Source organism: Myxine glutinosa, chromosome 1 (assembly GCF_964187855.1).
Source record: "Myxine glutinosa chromosome 1, kmMyxGlut1.1, whole genome shotgun sequence".
NCBI lineage: Eukaryota > Metazoa > Chordata > Myxini > Myxiniformes > Myxinidae > Myxine > Myxine glutinosa.
The window spans coordinates 98,640,004-98,657,433 of NC_136261.1; the positions used below are offsets into that span (position 1 = coordinate 98,640,004).

Consider the following 17,430-nt stretch of genomic DNA (forward strand, 5'->3'; position numbering starts at 1 on the left):
CTCCACCAGCTCTCGACCCACTTTATTCCTCGTTCCCCAAACAAATTTACCAACACATTCCTCTTCACCCAGATTCGCTACTCTAACATGCGGGTTAAAGTCCCCCGCAATGCACAGCGTCACATCCAGCTCAACCACTCACATCATCCTCTCCAGTGCATCCCTGAATTCCTGCTTCTCCATTCTAGACCTTCCCATTTGTGGCCCATATACAGACATAACCTTCATTGATGAAACTATTTTAAATATTGCCCTTTGTATCATAAAATAAATACACTGAAACAATTACATTGAAATTTAGAATAATACACATTCAAGCATTGTATTATTGTTTCCTTTGGGGAGTACAATGACACATTGACAAGGATGGCGAGGTGTTTCCTCGGAGAAAGGAAATATTTTAATAATTTACAGGGGAGAAAGTAAATGCGCAGAGGATGGAACGGAGTTCGCCAATTTTGCTGAGATTATGGACTCTGCTATATAATGCCAAGGTTTATCCTTAATGTTGCTTGTGCGAGCTAGCTGTCTGAAATAGTGCTTTGTTCAGGCCCTGTCATCTAACCCTCTATGTGTGATTACTTGTCATAAACATCATACCTCTACACACTGTGCATTGCAAATCCGGTATTTTGTGCCAATACTTGTAGGCTTCTGTCACAGCTTCATTTCATCTTGTGAGCAAGACTACTTCACCTTAATTTATCAACACACCAGCTGCCAGCCTGGCAGGAAGTTGCTTTTGTTCATACCATGCATTGTCTATTCATGGGCCTGCAGCACTTGGAAAATCATCTTTGGATGACTGTTACTTATGCCCTTGCATTTACTCATGTAATATAAAAGAAAATTTCCCTGATCAGAACAAAATGCTCAAACTTATATTGTCAACCTATTATAATAATTTAGAATAAGCTATATCCGAGCATACCAATTTTGATCTTCTTCCTCCATTTTCTGTGGATAATATACAAAGAGGCTCATCCTACAAAGTATGAAAAGCCACATTTTAAAAGTGTGATGCACCTTCAATTATCCTGTCGACATCCCACCTCACCATGTCCCTCACGAGATACCCATGACTTGTATTCATGGAACCGGGATCGTTGGCTGATGTGAAAAAAACAAATAGTTGGGCTTTTTTCATAATAGTTTGCACAAAATACTCCAACATTTAATCATATTAGTTATTCCCTCCACCACCGGAGGTGGGGGAGGTTATGTTTTTCACCCCTGTCTGTCTGTCTGTCTGTCTGTCTGTGAACAGGATATCTCAAAAAGCTGTGGATGGATTTGGGCGAAATTTGGTGGAGAGGTTGGGTATGTGACGAGGACGACACGATTAGATTTTGGTGGAGATCCGAAAATTTTCTCCGAAATAACCAAACAAAGTGTGTCCCGGTGTTTGGCCATCCATAAGTACATACCTTAACATTTGAATAAAACATGTCCTCACAAACTACCCGACCGATATGGACCAAGTTTGGTACAATGCATTAGGACAGCAAAGTTGCATGGGGTTATGCTCCACATCCAGATCCATCCATTTAGAGGAAGTAAAAGGGGTTGTTTTTTTTACCCAAATATTGGTATTTCATTCAAAAATCTTCTCAGAAACCGACAACCATATCCAGAACAAAATGGCCATGTGGCATCGTGACCGTGCCCTAACCTTAAGTTGTGCTCCCCATGGCTGTATCTCTCCTAGAAAGGGGATCTCAGTCTCCCTCCGCTAATCCCTCATATTCACTAAAACATATTTTCCTCACAAATTACATGACCGATACATCATTACATCATTTGGTACGATACATCAGAAGGTCTCATGGGGTTGTGCTCCCCATCCGGATCCGGCCCTATAAGAGGCTAAAAAGGGGGGGGGGGGGGTGGGGGGGTTCACCTCAAAAGATGAAGAACAAATGTTATCCGATAAGGGACAAACGATAATCCACAAGATAATTGAGGATGACAAACTCCGAGGGTGGGAGCGAATGGAAGATGAAAAGCAGCCCAATGAAAGGGTTGATGAAGGCAACTAATTGAGGCATGATGGGAGAAATTTTGAATTTGGATCTAGTGGGAGAATTTAAGGATAAAAGGAGAATTTTGCTATTTGTCTTGCATGTGAGGGTAGTTGAGGAATCGATGGATGAGGTTAAATTAGTGTGCGGCATGAAGCATTCGAAAAATTAATTGGGATGCCGGAGGGGAGTGCCAATGCAACATCAGGAATTATTGCTGTAGGGACTCAGAATTACCTGGAGCCATGGACATACTGGGTACTGACTGTTATTGATAGCAAAGGATGGAGTGTGAGATGTTTAAGGGAACATTGTGAGACCCAGAATTGTAACAAATAATGGGAGAGACACACAGAGCCAAGGACCGCGGGAACATGGGAGCCGCTGCAAATTTAGTTTGAGTAAGGAGCAGTCGGGTGGATGAGCACAGAGCAGGGAGAGCCTGTGCCAGTGATTCCTACCCCACCGACTCCCATCCTTGGGCGCCGAGATTCCAGAGCGCAATATTGTGCTGCCAGGGGTTTTTTACACCTTGTTGCCCCTTCTCCCCTCGGGTCCACAAAGCATCTCATGTTTGTCCCGTCCTCGACCTCACCTTGAGCAGCAGAGCCACAAAGTCGTTACGCACAATGTCCAAGCATCAGAAGAAAGCAGCTCACATGCTGGCTGTCTTACCTGTCATCACACCATTATGCCTTTTACTCTTTGGCAGAGTATCACAGAAAAACAAAGGAATGAAGGTTGCTTCATGTCAATGCAATTAAGGAATGTCAATCCTTAATTTTGGTTGCTGGGACAGGCTAGTCTGGTTTTTCCATGTTTTGAACTTGCATGTGTGCCTATCCAGCTCCATGTATTGTAAGGTAAATCTGTGTTCTCGGATGACGTATGTGTAAAAGTAGGTGACCCGGCATTCATTTAGGTTAAATGACTTGGCAGATTTGTGTCCTGAGTTTGGACCCTCACCATATTAGTGATGGTTTACTTTTGTTTTTACTTGTGACATGTCACAGATCGACAAAAGCTTTGCGTTGTTGCTGTTGCTGTTGTTGCTGTTGTGGTTCTTGTTGGGGGTCGATTTTTGAAATGTGCACCCATTGGTCGGACAGCTGCCGGACAATGCCTGCATCTGTCGCTAAACTCCACCCACCGTAGCACCGAGACAAAATGATATGGCTGCAATCTTGGTTTTCTGTTGGACCTAACACATTAGGCCTGTCGGCCTCTGCTGATTATACACTGCTTGGGTTTGTTGCGTCAGATTACCATTGGCTTTGTTTGGGTCGAGTGTTATTCGCGAAGATGGACCCTGAAAAATCTAATTACATGTCCAATAATAGTAATGTTTAATCAAACCCATCAGAACGCATGGTAATCAAGCATTATGTTACACATTTGGGGTTAAGCAATCCGTGGCTGCGTGATGAATCAACTTGTTCTGACATGACCGTGGAGAGGGTATCTTGGATAAGAGGTGTTGAGTTAATTTTTTAACAGCACATTAAATGTGTGTTTCCCAATAGTGCTGTTCATATTTTAAGAGTGCTTTAAATGCACGTTTCCCAAATGGCCCATTACTGGATTTTGTCACAGGTTGTGACCACAGTCAGGTCATTCTTGTTTTATATTGAGCACTCCCTAAATTATCTTCAAGAGGGGTGTTTAAATTTACCAAAATACCCAGTTTTCCCCTTGGAGTTCCTTTGGTACGCATGCAAAGTTTCGGACCGCTAGGTTTCATGGTTTTGGAATTATGGAGACACGCACTGACACACACTGACACACACTGACATTTATTATTGTAGATGTAGGGGCCATTTCATTTCTATCGTTTCTTGGGATTTCTGTTTGTCTCAGTGTTGCATTAACGGAATAAATTATAAATTCAGGTTTCCCCACCCATGTTTTTTCCTCTTTCCCCTCTCCCCCTCCTCCCCAACACCCAATCCTGTTTTTTTTAATCTCCACACAGATTACATTCTATCTATAAGAGCAAAATCAATTGTTGCATATCAACTTGTCTGTGGCCTATAAATAATACTGTTATGAATCTCGGTAGAGGAATATCTAGAGCCAGGTAGATCTGAATAGGTATCATGCTTCGTCTGTCGGGATAGCGAATCTACCTGTAATAAGATCTGTGTGTTAGGCTGTTTGTCGGGGTAAGTGTATACCTGTGAACATACATGGATGTTCGTGTGTTAAATAGTTGTAGGGATTAAGATAAGACCCCTGTGTGTTAGACCTGGTGATCATACCTGTGTCCATTATGGCAACGCACTCATATAAACACTTAGATATGTCCTTAGTGCACGACAGTAATTAAATTCCCTCCCCTTACAATGACTGAACGGAAAGACAAGCAGGCAGCGGCCGCATACAGCAGCCGCCACCATGGGCGACGAACATCGTGGCAGGTTGGAGCCACGCCTAAGGAACGTGTGATTGGTTGGCGCGGAAGGCGCGAACCTTCAGCCAATCAGCAAGGAAGACGCAAAACGACGACTTAGAAACAGGTTGTTCATTGGAGGGAAGAGCGCCGGTGACGTGGGAAGGCGCGAGAAGGTTCGAGAGACCACAAGGAATCGAGGCTCTGATTGGGAATGCGCCAGAACTGACGTCACACGCCAGGTGACAAAAGGACTCGCTCGACGACATTCGCTCTCTCTGCGCTGGACCCCTCATGCTGGAATCTCCCTCTCTTTGTGTTGGAGATCGCCCTTCGTGCTTGTGTGGCTCTGTGCTGGACCCTTTGTGCTTCGCTCTTGGAGGTCTGTTGGCTCTTCTTCCCTGCGTGGTCGTTTGCATCTTCCCTGAGTCTTCTGGGTGCTTTTGGTTCGTCGTGGTGCTTGGAGCAGTGCTTTTGGTGCTGGGAGCGAGGCTCGGTGCGGTGAGTGAACGGACCTCGTGTGCGACCGACGAGGAGCTTGGAGCGGGGCGTGCCATGGAGCGGGTCGCTCGGGGCCTGGTGGAGCACGCCAACGAGGCGGACTGAAGTTTCTTCGCGCCGGTGCCAGGGCCGGACGGGGCCGCGTTGGACGACGGATGCACCACTGCAGACAAAGATAAGCTTGCACCACATTTTACAAATACATGACGATTTCTTTATTTCATTCATTCCTGTGTCTCGTATTTGAAGTCTGTGTGCGGGATCCTGATCGAGAAACATTATTTATCTTCTGTCGCATTCCATTGTATCGGGTTCGTAAAATATCATTCCTTTTGTACATTTTACCTCCCGTATTCGAGTTCATTAATTTGCAGGGTTGATTTGAAAGCTGCCGTCGAATCTACAGGTACGCGCTTGCCGCTTCTTCCTCTTCATTCTTCCCTCCCGTGCTCTTATAGCCAAATCCATATTTGATCGTCGCCTCAAGTAAAGCCGTACAGTCATCCGCGGTCCTACGGTGTTAACCGAGGGATTCGCACGACAATACTTTATCACTCATCTATTTGCACAGGTTGAGATTGATTTTTCTATACAGGTGTATGGTTGGGTAAGATTCTGTGAGAATGTGTTTCTGCATGCTTGTCTGGTTTGAGGCAATTGTTGTTTTGAAGAACAGTGAAGGTTGAAAGAATTATCCATACTTCTCTGTCTTGTGTTTTCTTACCCTTTCAGTTTGTTCTCAGTTCTTTCGTGGAGTGTACCTCATGTTTGGATTTTATGACAAGCGCTCTGTCAGTGCCCTGGCTTCATTCTGTGAAGCACTTCATATCAGCTTTATCACCCCAAGCTTTCCCAGCGATGAACCCAGTCGTTTCCTGCTGCAGATGCGCCCTCCTCTTCCTCCAGCACTACTCGCAACTATCCAGCACTTTGGCTGGACCAAGTTTGCCTATTTGTACGACACGGAACGTGGTGAGATCCAGATTATTATTAGTTATCTTGCTGTCACCCATAAAATCACCTAATTTGCAAAATATCCATTTCCTGTTTCTTTATCTCTCCATTAAGTTTACTCAAGATAGCTATACAATGAAGCCATTCCTACATGTAGCACTGGGATGAATGAACTTTAGGTATCTGGTACTGCTCTTAACTCGTACCTCAACATTACTTTATAACTCTCTTCCTCACTCTCCCCACAGTGCCCTCTCTCCACCTCACCCCCAGGAGTACCTCTGGCTATGGCTTCCCCTTTGCTCCCACCTTTTGTTCATATGTGTGTTGTACCGTCCACCAAACAGTGATGACTCCATCTACATCTCGTTGTCTGATAACATGGACCAACTTCTATCTAATCATCCCAACTCTCTCTTCCTCATATGTGGTGATTTCAACTGTCATCATGCCAGCTGGCTGGGTGTGGGTTCCTCTCTCACCAGCCATGACGACTCATTGGGACTGACACAATCTGTCAACTTCCCAACCCGGATATCAGTCAACGGAGCATCTTCTCTTCCAGACTTGGTTATGACAAACTTCCCTGCAAATGTCTGCTGCTTTTCTTCTGCTCCAATCGGTTCATCTGACCATATGCTTGTTAAAGTGGACATCTCTCTGGCCATTCTCAGAGAGCCTCCTCAACATGGAGTCTGGCATTTCACTCAGGCCAACTGGCACGGTCTTCAAGCAGCCATTAATCATCTGGACTGGTCTCCCATCTCCACTGCCTCTGACATCAACTCTTCCTGGGAATTCTTCCAAAGTAAACTGCTCTCTCTCTTGCACAGATTTATCCCATCTTCAGTTGTTATGCCCTTCCTCCCGTCCATGGTACACGGAATCTTGTGGTGATGCAGTTGACCTGAAACAACTTGCCTTCGCCTCCTGGAAGGCAAATCCAACGGAAGGCAATCTCATTTCCTTTCACAAAGCCTGGAAAAAGTTTGTGTCTACCCTCAGGAGAGCCAGGAAACAATATCTCTCTACTCTCGAGAGTGAACTTTCAAACCTGTCTCCCTCTTCCAAATCCTGTTGGCCTCTTGTCAAATCTGTTTCTGGTGTTTGTTCCCCCTCCGTCCCTTCCCTTACCTCAAATGTCTACACAACTGACTCCGCACGTGAAAAAGCTGAATTCCTCAACTCTGTGTTTGCCTCAAAATCTTGTGTCCCAAACCTGTCTCTCTCTCTACCCACCGTACCCAGTCGTACCCAGCTGGTCCTGGACTCTGTGTCCTTCTCTCCTGACAAGGTGGAGAAGTTTCTGTCAATCCTCGACTCTGATTTTGCAACTGGACCAGACGGCATCAGCCCACGTGCCCTAAAATCCTGCTCTGCCGCTCTTTCACACCCACTCTCTGTTCTCTTCACCCTCTCTTTTGCTCAAGGTCACCTGCCATCAGCTTGGAAATCAGCCAACATTACCACTTCATACAAACAAGGTATAAAAACAGATCCTTGCAACTACAGACCAATCAGCCTGCTCCCAATTATCAGCAAAGTCATGGAATCCATCATTGCTTCGGATATCAAATCCTTCCTCTTCTCCAATGGTTTCTGATCATCAATTTGGATACAGACCAGGTCACTCTACTCTGGACATGCTGCTTCTTCTGTCTCATCAATGGATGGAGGTCCTCAATGTCAAATAGGAAATTAGAGATGTCTCCCATGACATATCATGTGCCTTCGAAACGGTCTGGCACCCTGCTCTGCTCACCAAACTCTCCTCCTACGGTATCCATAGAAATCTCCACGCATGGCTTGCAGACTTCCTCTCTGGTCATAGTCAACGTGTGGCCCTGAATGGATTTCTCTCATCTCCCCTTCCGGTTCAGGCTGGAGTTCCCCAAGGCAGTGTTCTGGGCCCTATGCTTTTTCTGGTCTTCAACAATGATCTCTCCGACTCTCTGGAAAATCCTCTCTATCTCTTTGCTGATGACTCCACTCTCTGCCGCTCCATTCCTCATCCCTCAGATCGGCAGTCTGCAGCCGCCTCACTCTCTGCAGACCTGGACAAAATCACAGACTGGTTAAACAAGTGGAACATGTCTTTCAATCCTGACAAATCTCACACTCTCACTATGTCTCTCCGCAAAGACCATCTGGACAACCCTCCCATCTACTTTCTCCACAATCCTCTCCAATAAGTTCTGTCACTCAAGCTCTTGGGTCTCACAATCTGCCATGATCTTTCCTGGGAAAACCAAATTTTTAAGCTGGCCTCCAAAGCCAGTTGCCAACTGGGCATCCTGGCATCTGGCACTGGGCATCGTGCGAAGTCCTTCCTTGGCACACCTGAGCTCCTCACCACATACAAGGCTTTCATCCGCAGCTCAATGGAATACTGCTCTCCCCTCTGCGCTGGTGCCTCTGCCACACACCTACCTCGGCTTCACGTTGTTGAAACAAAAGCTTTCAGAATCATTGGAATCTCCTGCAATGAAGCTAACTCTGAGGGCCTTTCACTCAAACACCGCAGGAAGGTTAGTGGTCTCTCTGTCTTATATGGGCTCCTCTCTGGCCTAGCCGCCCCCCCCCCCCCCCAGCCCTGTCTGTGCTCTGTCCCCAAAATACTCCTACAGCTCGCACAAGATCTGCCAGCAACCCTCTTCTGGGGAAACTGCCAAAATCAAAACTGTCTGCTCACCTTCACTCTTTCATTCCTCTTTTTCCCCACCTCTGGAACAAACTTCCTCACTCTCTTCAATCCCGCTCCCCCATCCAGGTCTTTAAAACAGCTGTTCACCACCATCTCTTATCTTCCCCCATCCAAAACCTTGATCTTTTCTACCCTCGTTAATTCACCCCAGATCCACTTTTTCTGAAATACCGACTTCTTTCCTGGAAGTCCTAGCTGCGTCCATATATTTTTTTTACATCTTCCACTTCCCGACCCCCCTTCCCACGCCTCCTCCCCCCCAAGCCCTCTCCCTCCCACAGATCTCCCGATGTCCCTGCTCTCAAATATTGTGCTTGTTTGCTTCCTCCTCTCTCCTCATCTTGTCTCCCGCTCCCTTTATTATGTCTTATATGTGTCACTTTGTTGTTTTTTGTCATTAATGTTAGCTCTTACACGAGCCTCGATGTTGTATACAAAAGAAAGAAAAAAAATAAAATCAAAATAATAATAACTGTTCGATAGGATTGACCCCTGAAAAAAAATTGTTTTGCAAAATGGCTTGCAAAAGTAATCACCCCTACCAATAATGCCACATTTAGATGAATTATGAATTATACAGAATTTTTTTCCCAAATTAACTTTTTTTTATTCATAATTGAAGAGACTGAAGGAGCTGGGGCTCCCACGTCGATCGGAAGAATGGACGCGACAAAAAGCTGGAATTCATCCGAGTTGCTTTAATCAAACCAAACACTCAGGCACTCTAAAAAGCCCGTTTATCGGGCAGCAATATATATACATATTATCCCGGAGCGTTTGCCCAGGAAAGGCGAGAGGGGGCGTGGCCCAGCGTCCTGGCTGCGGCCTGGCAAGTTGAGGGCGAGCCTGCCCGGGCATGCCCGGGCATGCCCGGGCGTCCCGACCGAGGCCTGGCAAGTTGAGCGCGGGCCTGCCCGGGCGTCCTGGACGAGCCCGGCATGGTGATCGCTCCGCGTCCTTGATAGGTGCAAGGCGATTGTGAAAACCCAGCGGTAGCCGCTACAAGACCAAACTTAACTCTGTTATCGTTGAAGTAGGTTACATGTCAGGAATACTTGAAAACAACATGTACAAATCAAAATTCACTGGTTGCAAAAGTATTCAATTCCTTAGGTCTGTACTTTGTGGAAGTACCTTTTGCAGAATTTTGCAACTTTTTTTTGCAATTTTGCAACTTGCAATTTTTGCAAGAAATTTGCAATTTTGCAACAGAATTTTGCAGAATTTTGCAAAGAATTTTGCAATTTTGCAACTTTTGCAACTGCTATGAGTCTTTTTGGGTATGTCTCTACTGGCTTTGCACAGTGAGATGGTGAAATCTTTGCCCATTCTTCACATGGAAATTGCTCTAGTTCTGCCGAGTTTGATGGTGATCGTCGATGGACTGCATTCTTCAAGTCTCGCCATAAATGTTCAATTGGGTTCAAGTCAGGACTTTGACTGGGCCACTCAATCGCATTTATTTTATTCTTATGCAGCCACTCCAGTGTGGCTTTAACTTTGTGCTTCGGATCATTGTTCTGCTGAAATGTGAATCTCCTACCCAGTTTCAGATTCCTGGCTGGCTCGAGCAGGTTTTCATCAAGGATTTTTCTGTACTTTGTACCGTCCATTGTCCCTTCTATTGTGACTAGCTTGTCAGTCCCTGCTGATGAAAAGGCTCCCCATAACATAATGCTGCCACTCCCATGCTTGACTGTATGGATGGTGTTGACTCGGGGACATGCAGTGTTAGGCTTGCTCCAGACGTAATGCTTTGAATTTACATCAAAGAGTTACATTTTTGTCTCGCCTGACCACAACATTTTTCTTCACATGCTTGTAGTATCATTAAGATGCTTTTTTTCTCCGCAAACTTCATACGAGCTTTTAGATGTGTCTTTTCAAGAAATGGCGACTTTCTTGCACCTGTCCATAGAGGCTAGCTTTGAGAAGGGAACGGGATATTGTTGATTGATGAACAGTGACCTCCATCTTGGACATAGAGTTTTGCAGATCTTTCAATGTCATTGTTGGATGTACAGTGACATGCCAAAATACTTTCCCGCTTGCCTGGCTGCTGAGTTTGGATGTGCGACCTGTTCTGGGTAGAGTCTGGGTAGTATGATACATCTTCCACTTCTTAATGATGGATTTCACCATACTCAAAGGGATAATGAGTGACTTTGAAATCCCATTCCTGAGAAGCATGAACAATGCTTCTCTACCACCTTATGTCTGACTTCTTTGGAAATCACCTTCGGCTTTGTGTTTGACTTGTTGTTTTACCATGTGATTTGCACATTAAAGTCTTTAGATAAGTGGGCGAGCTTTTTTTTTTTTTTAAATTTAAACCACTAATTAAATACAGTTGACTCATTACCTTTGACGGAGACCCAGCTTTCTGACACTGAGTTGAACATTGCACTCCAAAATGCCTTGGTAATCTCCTGATTTCATGATGCCATGCACACATTCAAGGCACCCAGTGCCAGAGGAAGCACAGCAACCCCAAAGCATCACTGAACCTCCTCCATGTTTGACTGTAGGGAAGGTGTTATTTTCTTTGAAGGCTTCATTTTGTTTTCTGGAAACATAGAGATGATGTGCTTTACCAAAAAGCTCTAATTTGGTCTCATCTGTCCACGGGACATTCTCCCAGAAGGAATTTGGCTTGTTCAGGTGTGTTTTGATAAACTCCAGTCGGGTGTTCTGATGTCTCTCTCTCAGCAGTGGGCTCCTACCATAGGACCCACTTTCCTTCAGTTGGCGACAGATGGTGCGAGTTGACACTGCTGTACCTTGTGTCTGAATGTCAGCTTGAATCTGTTTGGCAGTTGATCGAGGTGCTTTCTCCACCATTTGAACAATCCTTCGCTGCAATCTTCGATCAAGTTTTCTCTTGCGGCCAAGTCCAGTGAGGTTGACTACAGTGCTATGGGCCTTAAACTTCCTGCTAACATTGCGTACGGTGGACACAGGAACATCAAGGTCTCTGGAGATGGACTTGTGGCCTTGAGATTGTCCATGGTTAGCTACAATCTTGTGTCTGACCTCCTCAGACAATTCTCTGGTTTTCTTTCTTTTCTCCATGCTCATTGCAGTACACACAGTGACACAAAACAGCAGTATGGCTCCTTTTCTCTATTCAAACTGGTTGAATGAGTGATGTTTATATTGCAGGCACCTGCAACTCACCACAGGTGAGTTCAATTCCAAAGTAAATGAGAATCACCTGCTTAAAATCTAATGATTTCTAACAACTTCTAAAAGGTGGCAATAATATTGTCCATGCTATTTTAGGATTTCTGTGTGGAACAAGCTAAGATTGTGATTTTTTTCAGCTGTTTTTGTTTTGTTCCACTGCAAAACAAAGAAATACATATGTGGATACCAAAAAAAAATTTATTTCAACAATTTTCTGGAAGAAATGGTGCATTATTTGAAAAAAGTGCAAGGGTGCCAATATTTTTGGCCACGACTGTATTTTGTAACTTTTCAAACAAATAATTTGCTCCTGAAGTGATTTGGGTTCATTTATTCACATTTTATCTGCATTTTTAACTTTATCACTTTGGAGCAGTTTGTGAAGACTCTATATACAACAACACAACAGGCATTTTAAGGCCATTTTGCCTGCGAGAGCGGGGGTTAGCCTTGCGGTCCCCATGACAATCTTCTCCATATATTAAGTATAATTAAGTAAATATATTAAGTAATAAACATTAAGTAATATGAAGTAATAAACTATATATTAAGTATAATTTGAAAGCATCATGAAATAAGCTTAGGTGGCATCAAAATGTGAAAACTTTGGTGGGGGTTGAATAGTCCACTAGACATATTCCATCCAAAAATTGTCCCTGCGAAAAGAATGCTATACTCCATGAGCGAATCACTTGTAGCTTGTCAAATTCAGCTCAGCAGAATGCTGTTGTTTGTCACATCTCTTTCTCACAATATCTACAAGGGTTTTAAGTACATGTGACACATCCTCGAGTAAAAGGTTAATAACGACCCCTTATTCTGATTATTTGGGGGTTTTTTGTCTACATAGTCGAGGGTCGTGGAAGATTTCAGCGATTCATTACTTTCTCAGAATTAAAAAAGCAGTAAATGTTAATGCATTTCAATTTCCATGGAAAAGACTTTGAATTTGCATCAGCATGTATATCTTTTGCTGGCGAATGTCGCTCAAATGAGCAATACATCCACAAATAACCACTTTTATATATTGCATGGACCAGTTTAAATGTTAACCAGTCTAGAGCTTCAGTATGTCGGTATTATTCAGGTTTGCACATTCTTAACTTTAAAGCTGTCAAGTTGCCTGTGGACTCATCATCATATGCAGTTATTTCTGCCGCAACTGCCATATTTTATGGGATATTTAGTCAAAGGAGAAAACTCAGTGCAGGGGAATTGGGAAATAAGGGTATGAAAAATAACAGAAGGTTGCAAGGAAAGAGATGGGTAAGGTCACATTCAGGGAGAGTAAGAGGATGTAAGGAGGAAAAAGATGGAGGGACTGTCAAAAGTTCTTCGTTTTGTGTATGTTATGTCAATGCCAAAAACCATCTGGTTTAAAAAAAATCATTTAGGAAATATGATTTACCTCTATCCGTAACCTAATTTGGAATTTCAATGCTGGTGAGCAGAACACTTATAACCTGTCAGTGCCCAGATTGATTGGGAGACGAAGCATTTCGTTAATGAGAAAATATATATCCAAAGTACATTCAAACTAATGAATAATAATTGCTAGCACCTAATAACTGGTGTTATAAAGACAAAAACACAATATACATGTTTGGAGTGGCCACTGTGTGTATCTCTCTGTAATCTGTATGGAAGACAGCATGACTTGCATTATAAAAAAACGTAACCTCTCGGCCTGCTCTTTTCAGGTGTTGGCATGCTGCAAGCAGTCACGGAGGCATGCGCACGACGCGGCTGGCTCGTGACTGCACTCAGTACTGATCAGGTCGATGAGGAGAGCCTGCAGTTTATTTTTGAGGAATTGGAGAGACGAAAAGAGCACAGAATTGTACTGGATTGTGAGCCTGAGAAATCGTATCACCTTCTCGACATGGTAGTTGGTACAATTCTGTGTTGTGCTTTGCTTGGCTACCGCATGCCAATGTATGTGACTACAGTCCTAGTAATTGAACCCGACAAGCAATTTACACTTTGTGTTCGGTTAGCAAAAGGTGTTTGTAAGGTTGGTATAGCACTGTTTTTTGATCTTTATTAAACTTCATTTAATTATTTTGTGATCCTTTTGTAGATCATGCGATTGGGAAAACATGTCTCAGGATATCATTACATCATTGCAAACTTGGTAAGACATTTGATACAGAGAGATTAAATGAAGATATCAACTCGATGCATATATTGATTGAGGCAAATGTGATGTGGAATATTTATGGATAAAGAGGAGAGAAAAGCTTGATATGAGGTTTTTGGAAAGAAAAGAAATACAGACCCAGAGTTCAGGGAGGTCATATTAATTGTTACAAAAGGAACGAATAACATGAATATGGATGATTTGTGAGATATAGAAGATTAAAAGGCATCTCTGCTTCTCTGATATTCTCTAGGGCTTCACTGACATTCCATTGGATAAGTTTTCTTATGGTGGAGCAAACCTCACAGGTTTTAGCATCATACAACCACATAGCTCGGTTGCTGCAGAATTCCTGCCTCGTTGGGCAAAGCTGGACCCACGGGAATACCCTGGCACCGATTCTGGTTACTTGAAGGTAGGATATGAAACATTAATCCTCATACACAAAATAATTCAGGTTTGGCCCATCATGCCTGTTATGTCCTTTAGCACTACCATAAATTGTTTGTTTTGGCCACAAAATAAAATAAAAAGGCTTCTTGTTTATTGCATTCTAAAATCTTGTTTTCCTTTTTTTATGGCTATAGTACATTGATCATTTCTTTCTAATTACAGTTTTAATCCTACGTACTACAATCTACATTTTGGTTTTCACCATCACCTGCATAAACAAAAACCTACTTGCAATTTAAAATTTTTTTATGATTATTACAGATTTTAATTGATTCATTTAATTTTCTTATTTCTGCTCCATTGCCTAATCCAAACATCCAAATTTCAATGCATCCCGTCACTCTGTCATTTGCGAGTTACAAAAACGATTGACTCAGTGCTGATGTCTGTGATACGTACTTTACTGGGGACTACTTGTACATTTTTCTTTCTATCCACTCTGCTATTCTCAATCCATTCAGCCAGCATGGCACTCATTACACAAATGATCTTATCTATGACAGAAATGTTCTGGACAATACTTTTCTTCGGAAAGTTAGTTATAGTATTGTCATCTTCAACGGAATGTTAGTTCATCATAAGTTACAAAAGGACTTTAATATAAGCCATCTATTTATTACACAATAAATAGATGGATGGGATGGGGTGGGTATAATTCAGTGTAATAGCTACATAAAAGGGAAAGAGAGCCAACTCTTTTGGAGTAATTTGGGCGGGTCGAGTTTTGAGATCAGATTGGGAGAGTTGATAAGTCGGATTACTTTTGATTCACTTCTGTCCAGTAAGTATTTGGTGCTAGAAACTCCCCAGATGTGAGAGCAGTACATCATACAAGGATGAATCAATCTTTTATATAGTTGAAGCAACTGTTCAGATGAGAAGAATCTTTGACATCTGAACAGGACTCCTAGTTTCTTCGAGGCAGATTTAGCTATTTGTGTAATGTGTGGATTCCAGGATAAATTTGATGTTAGGGTAATACCGAGAAGGTTTATTCAATCACTTGGTGTAATTGTGGAGCTTTCAAAGGAGGTTGCTGAGTTGAGAGGAGTTTTAGAGAGAGAGATTGGAATAAATAGAGTTTTAGAAGCATTCAACTTAACCTGAATACATTTGCCGCAATGACAAATATTGTCCAAATCCAAATTTAAAGAGGTGACTGTGATCAAACTGGATGTATATCTTCAAGGCACAGCAGAAATAGCCATAGGGGAAAGCACTAGTTGAGAAAGGTAGCATACATTAGCTTTAAAGTGATTGGGATTAGTGTTTTTAAAATTTTACATACTAGTGAGGTACCCGTGCTATGCACAGGTGGAAGGCCAGAAGCAAACAGACAATGCAGAAACGGCGAATGCTATAAAGCATGAAACCAATAAATTCCACATTCCTGTAGCACCTTCAGTCACATGTCAGACATGGACAGCAAGTTCGTGAAGGACTGCCATGAAAAACGTACCCATTCACAAACAAACGTGTACGTTTGTTCCATACCCAGTCAATGGTGAATCTGCATATGGCGATTCGCGAATTTCACGTTTAGAAAGTAGAAACCATCACGGCATTTCATCATTCACTTGAACTCAATATCTCTTTCAGTCCAAACAGCATAACTTCAATCACAAATTAAGTAGAGTTAATATAAAAAAAATAAACTTTTAACAACATTCGTGATATAAACAAATATTTAAATCCTGATCTGAAGTTCCGTACGGTTGGGTGAACACAATTACGAATTCAAAATCGTAATTGTATTCACTCAATTCCAATCATCAATTGATACTTCAACAAAATACTGTTTTAAATGACAGTTGTATTGGGATATTATCAATCCAGCTCATCACCGTAATCTGTCCACTTCCGCATTTGCAGCAGGTTCATAATTCTCATCAAAATCTAAACTGTTTGTAGAATATCGATTTCTATTTCAATATATTGAAATTCGGGAATATATCCCAAATATTTTTCATTGAATTTGTAGAAAACCACATCACTGTTCATATAAGTAAATATTATTCCATCGTGTTTGGAAAAACTGGAAAATTGGAAAATTGGAAAATTGGAAAAACAATATAGCCTATTTTACTCCAGAAGGTCCCAGGATTACCCACCCAAAATATCGTTGCGATCGGTTCAGCCGTTTTTGCGATACCTGGGAACGGACAGACAGACGGACATTTGGTGAATTATAGTAAGATGTGCACAAATATTGCACAGACTTTTGTGTGTGCACACACACACACACACACACACGTGCACACACTCATATATGTATACACACACACGAAGGTGGATACTTTGACACATGGGAGTGCTCTGTTCCACCTTCTGAAACCCACAAATGGAGATAGCCTGTGACCAATTCAATTGATTGGCATGATTTAGAAAGAAACGCACCTTTATATACAAGATCCCACAGATGATAGTGCATGTCAGAGCAGAAACTCTACCATGAAGTCCATGGAACTGTTGTAGAACTCCGAGATAGAATTGTGAGGAGACATATATCTGTGGAAGGGTATAAAACAATTTCTAGATTGTTGAAAGTTCTCAAGAGCACAGTGCGCTTTCGTCTTGCCCTGATGTTCTTTCTGGACAGCAAAGGTTTCCTCCTGGCACACCTCCCATGTAGATCAAATTTGTGCAGCCTCTTTCTAATGGTAGACTCGTGCACTTTGACATCAACAGTGGCAAGAGCTACCTGTAGGTCCCGTGATGAAATTCTGGGGTTCTTAGAGACTTCTTTCAGCATCTTGTGGTCTGCTCTCGGGCTGAACTTGCTGGGCGGCCTGGCCTGAACAAGTTGGCAGTTGTTTGGAATCTTCTCCACTTGTAAATGATCTAACGGACAGTCGAATGATTGATTTCAAATTGTTTGGAGATCTTTTTAAATGCCTTCCCAGACTCGTAGGCATCTATAACCTTCTATCTGAAGGCCTCAGAGAGCTCTTTTGATCTAGGCATGGTGACGCTGCACACTTCAACAACAAAGAGCAAACCAAACTAAATGTCTGAGGTTTAAATAAGACAGGTTCCTCCAAGATCCTCTCTAACGATGTTCTAATCATTTGCACCTGAGCTG

At 42.8% G+C, this 17,430-nt stretch overlaps 1 protein-coding gene across 1 annotated transcript in view; it reads left to right on the plus strand.

Moving 5' to 3' along the window:
- Positions 1-17,430, plus strand: part of LOC137426137 (glutamate receptor 4-like) — a 457,447-nt gene that overhangs the window by 35,661 nt on the left and 404,356 nt on the right. The window contains exons 3-6 of the mRNA XM_078772908.1: positions 5,644-5,883; positions 13,456-13,640; positions 13,836-13,889; positions 14,149-14,310. Coding sequence (XP_078629034.1) covers positions 5,644-5,883; positions 13,456-13,640; positions 13,836-13,889; positions 14,149-14,310 — 641 coding nt within the window. The remainder of the gene's footprint in view (positions 1-5,643; positions 5,884-13,455; positions 13,641-13,835; positions 13,890-14,148; positions 14,311-17,430) is intronic.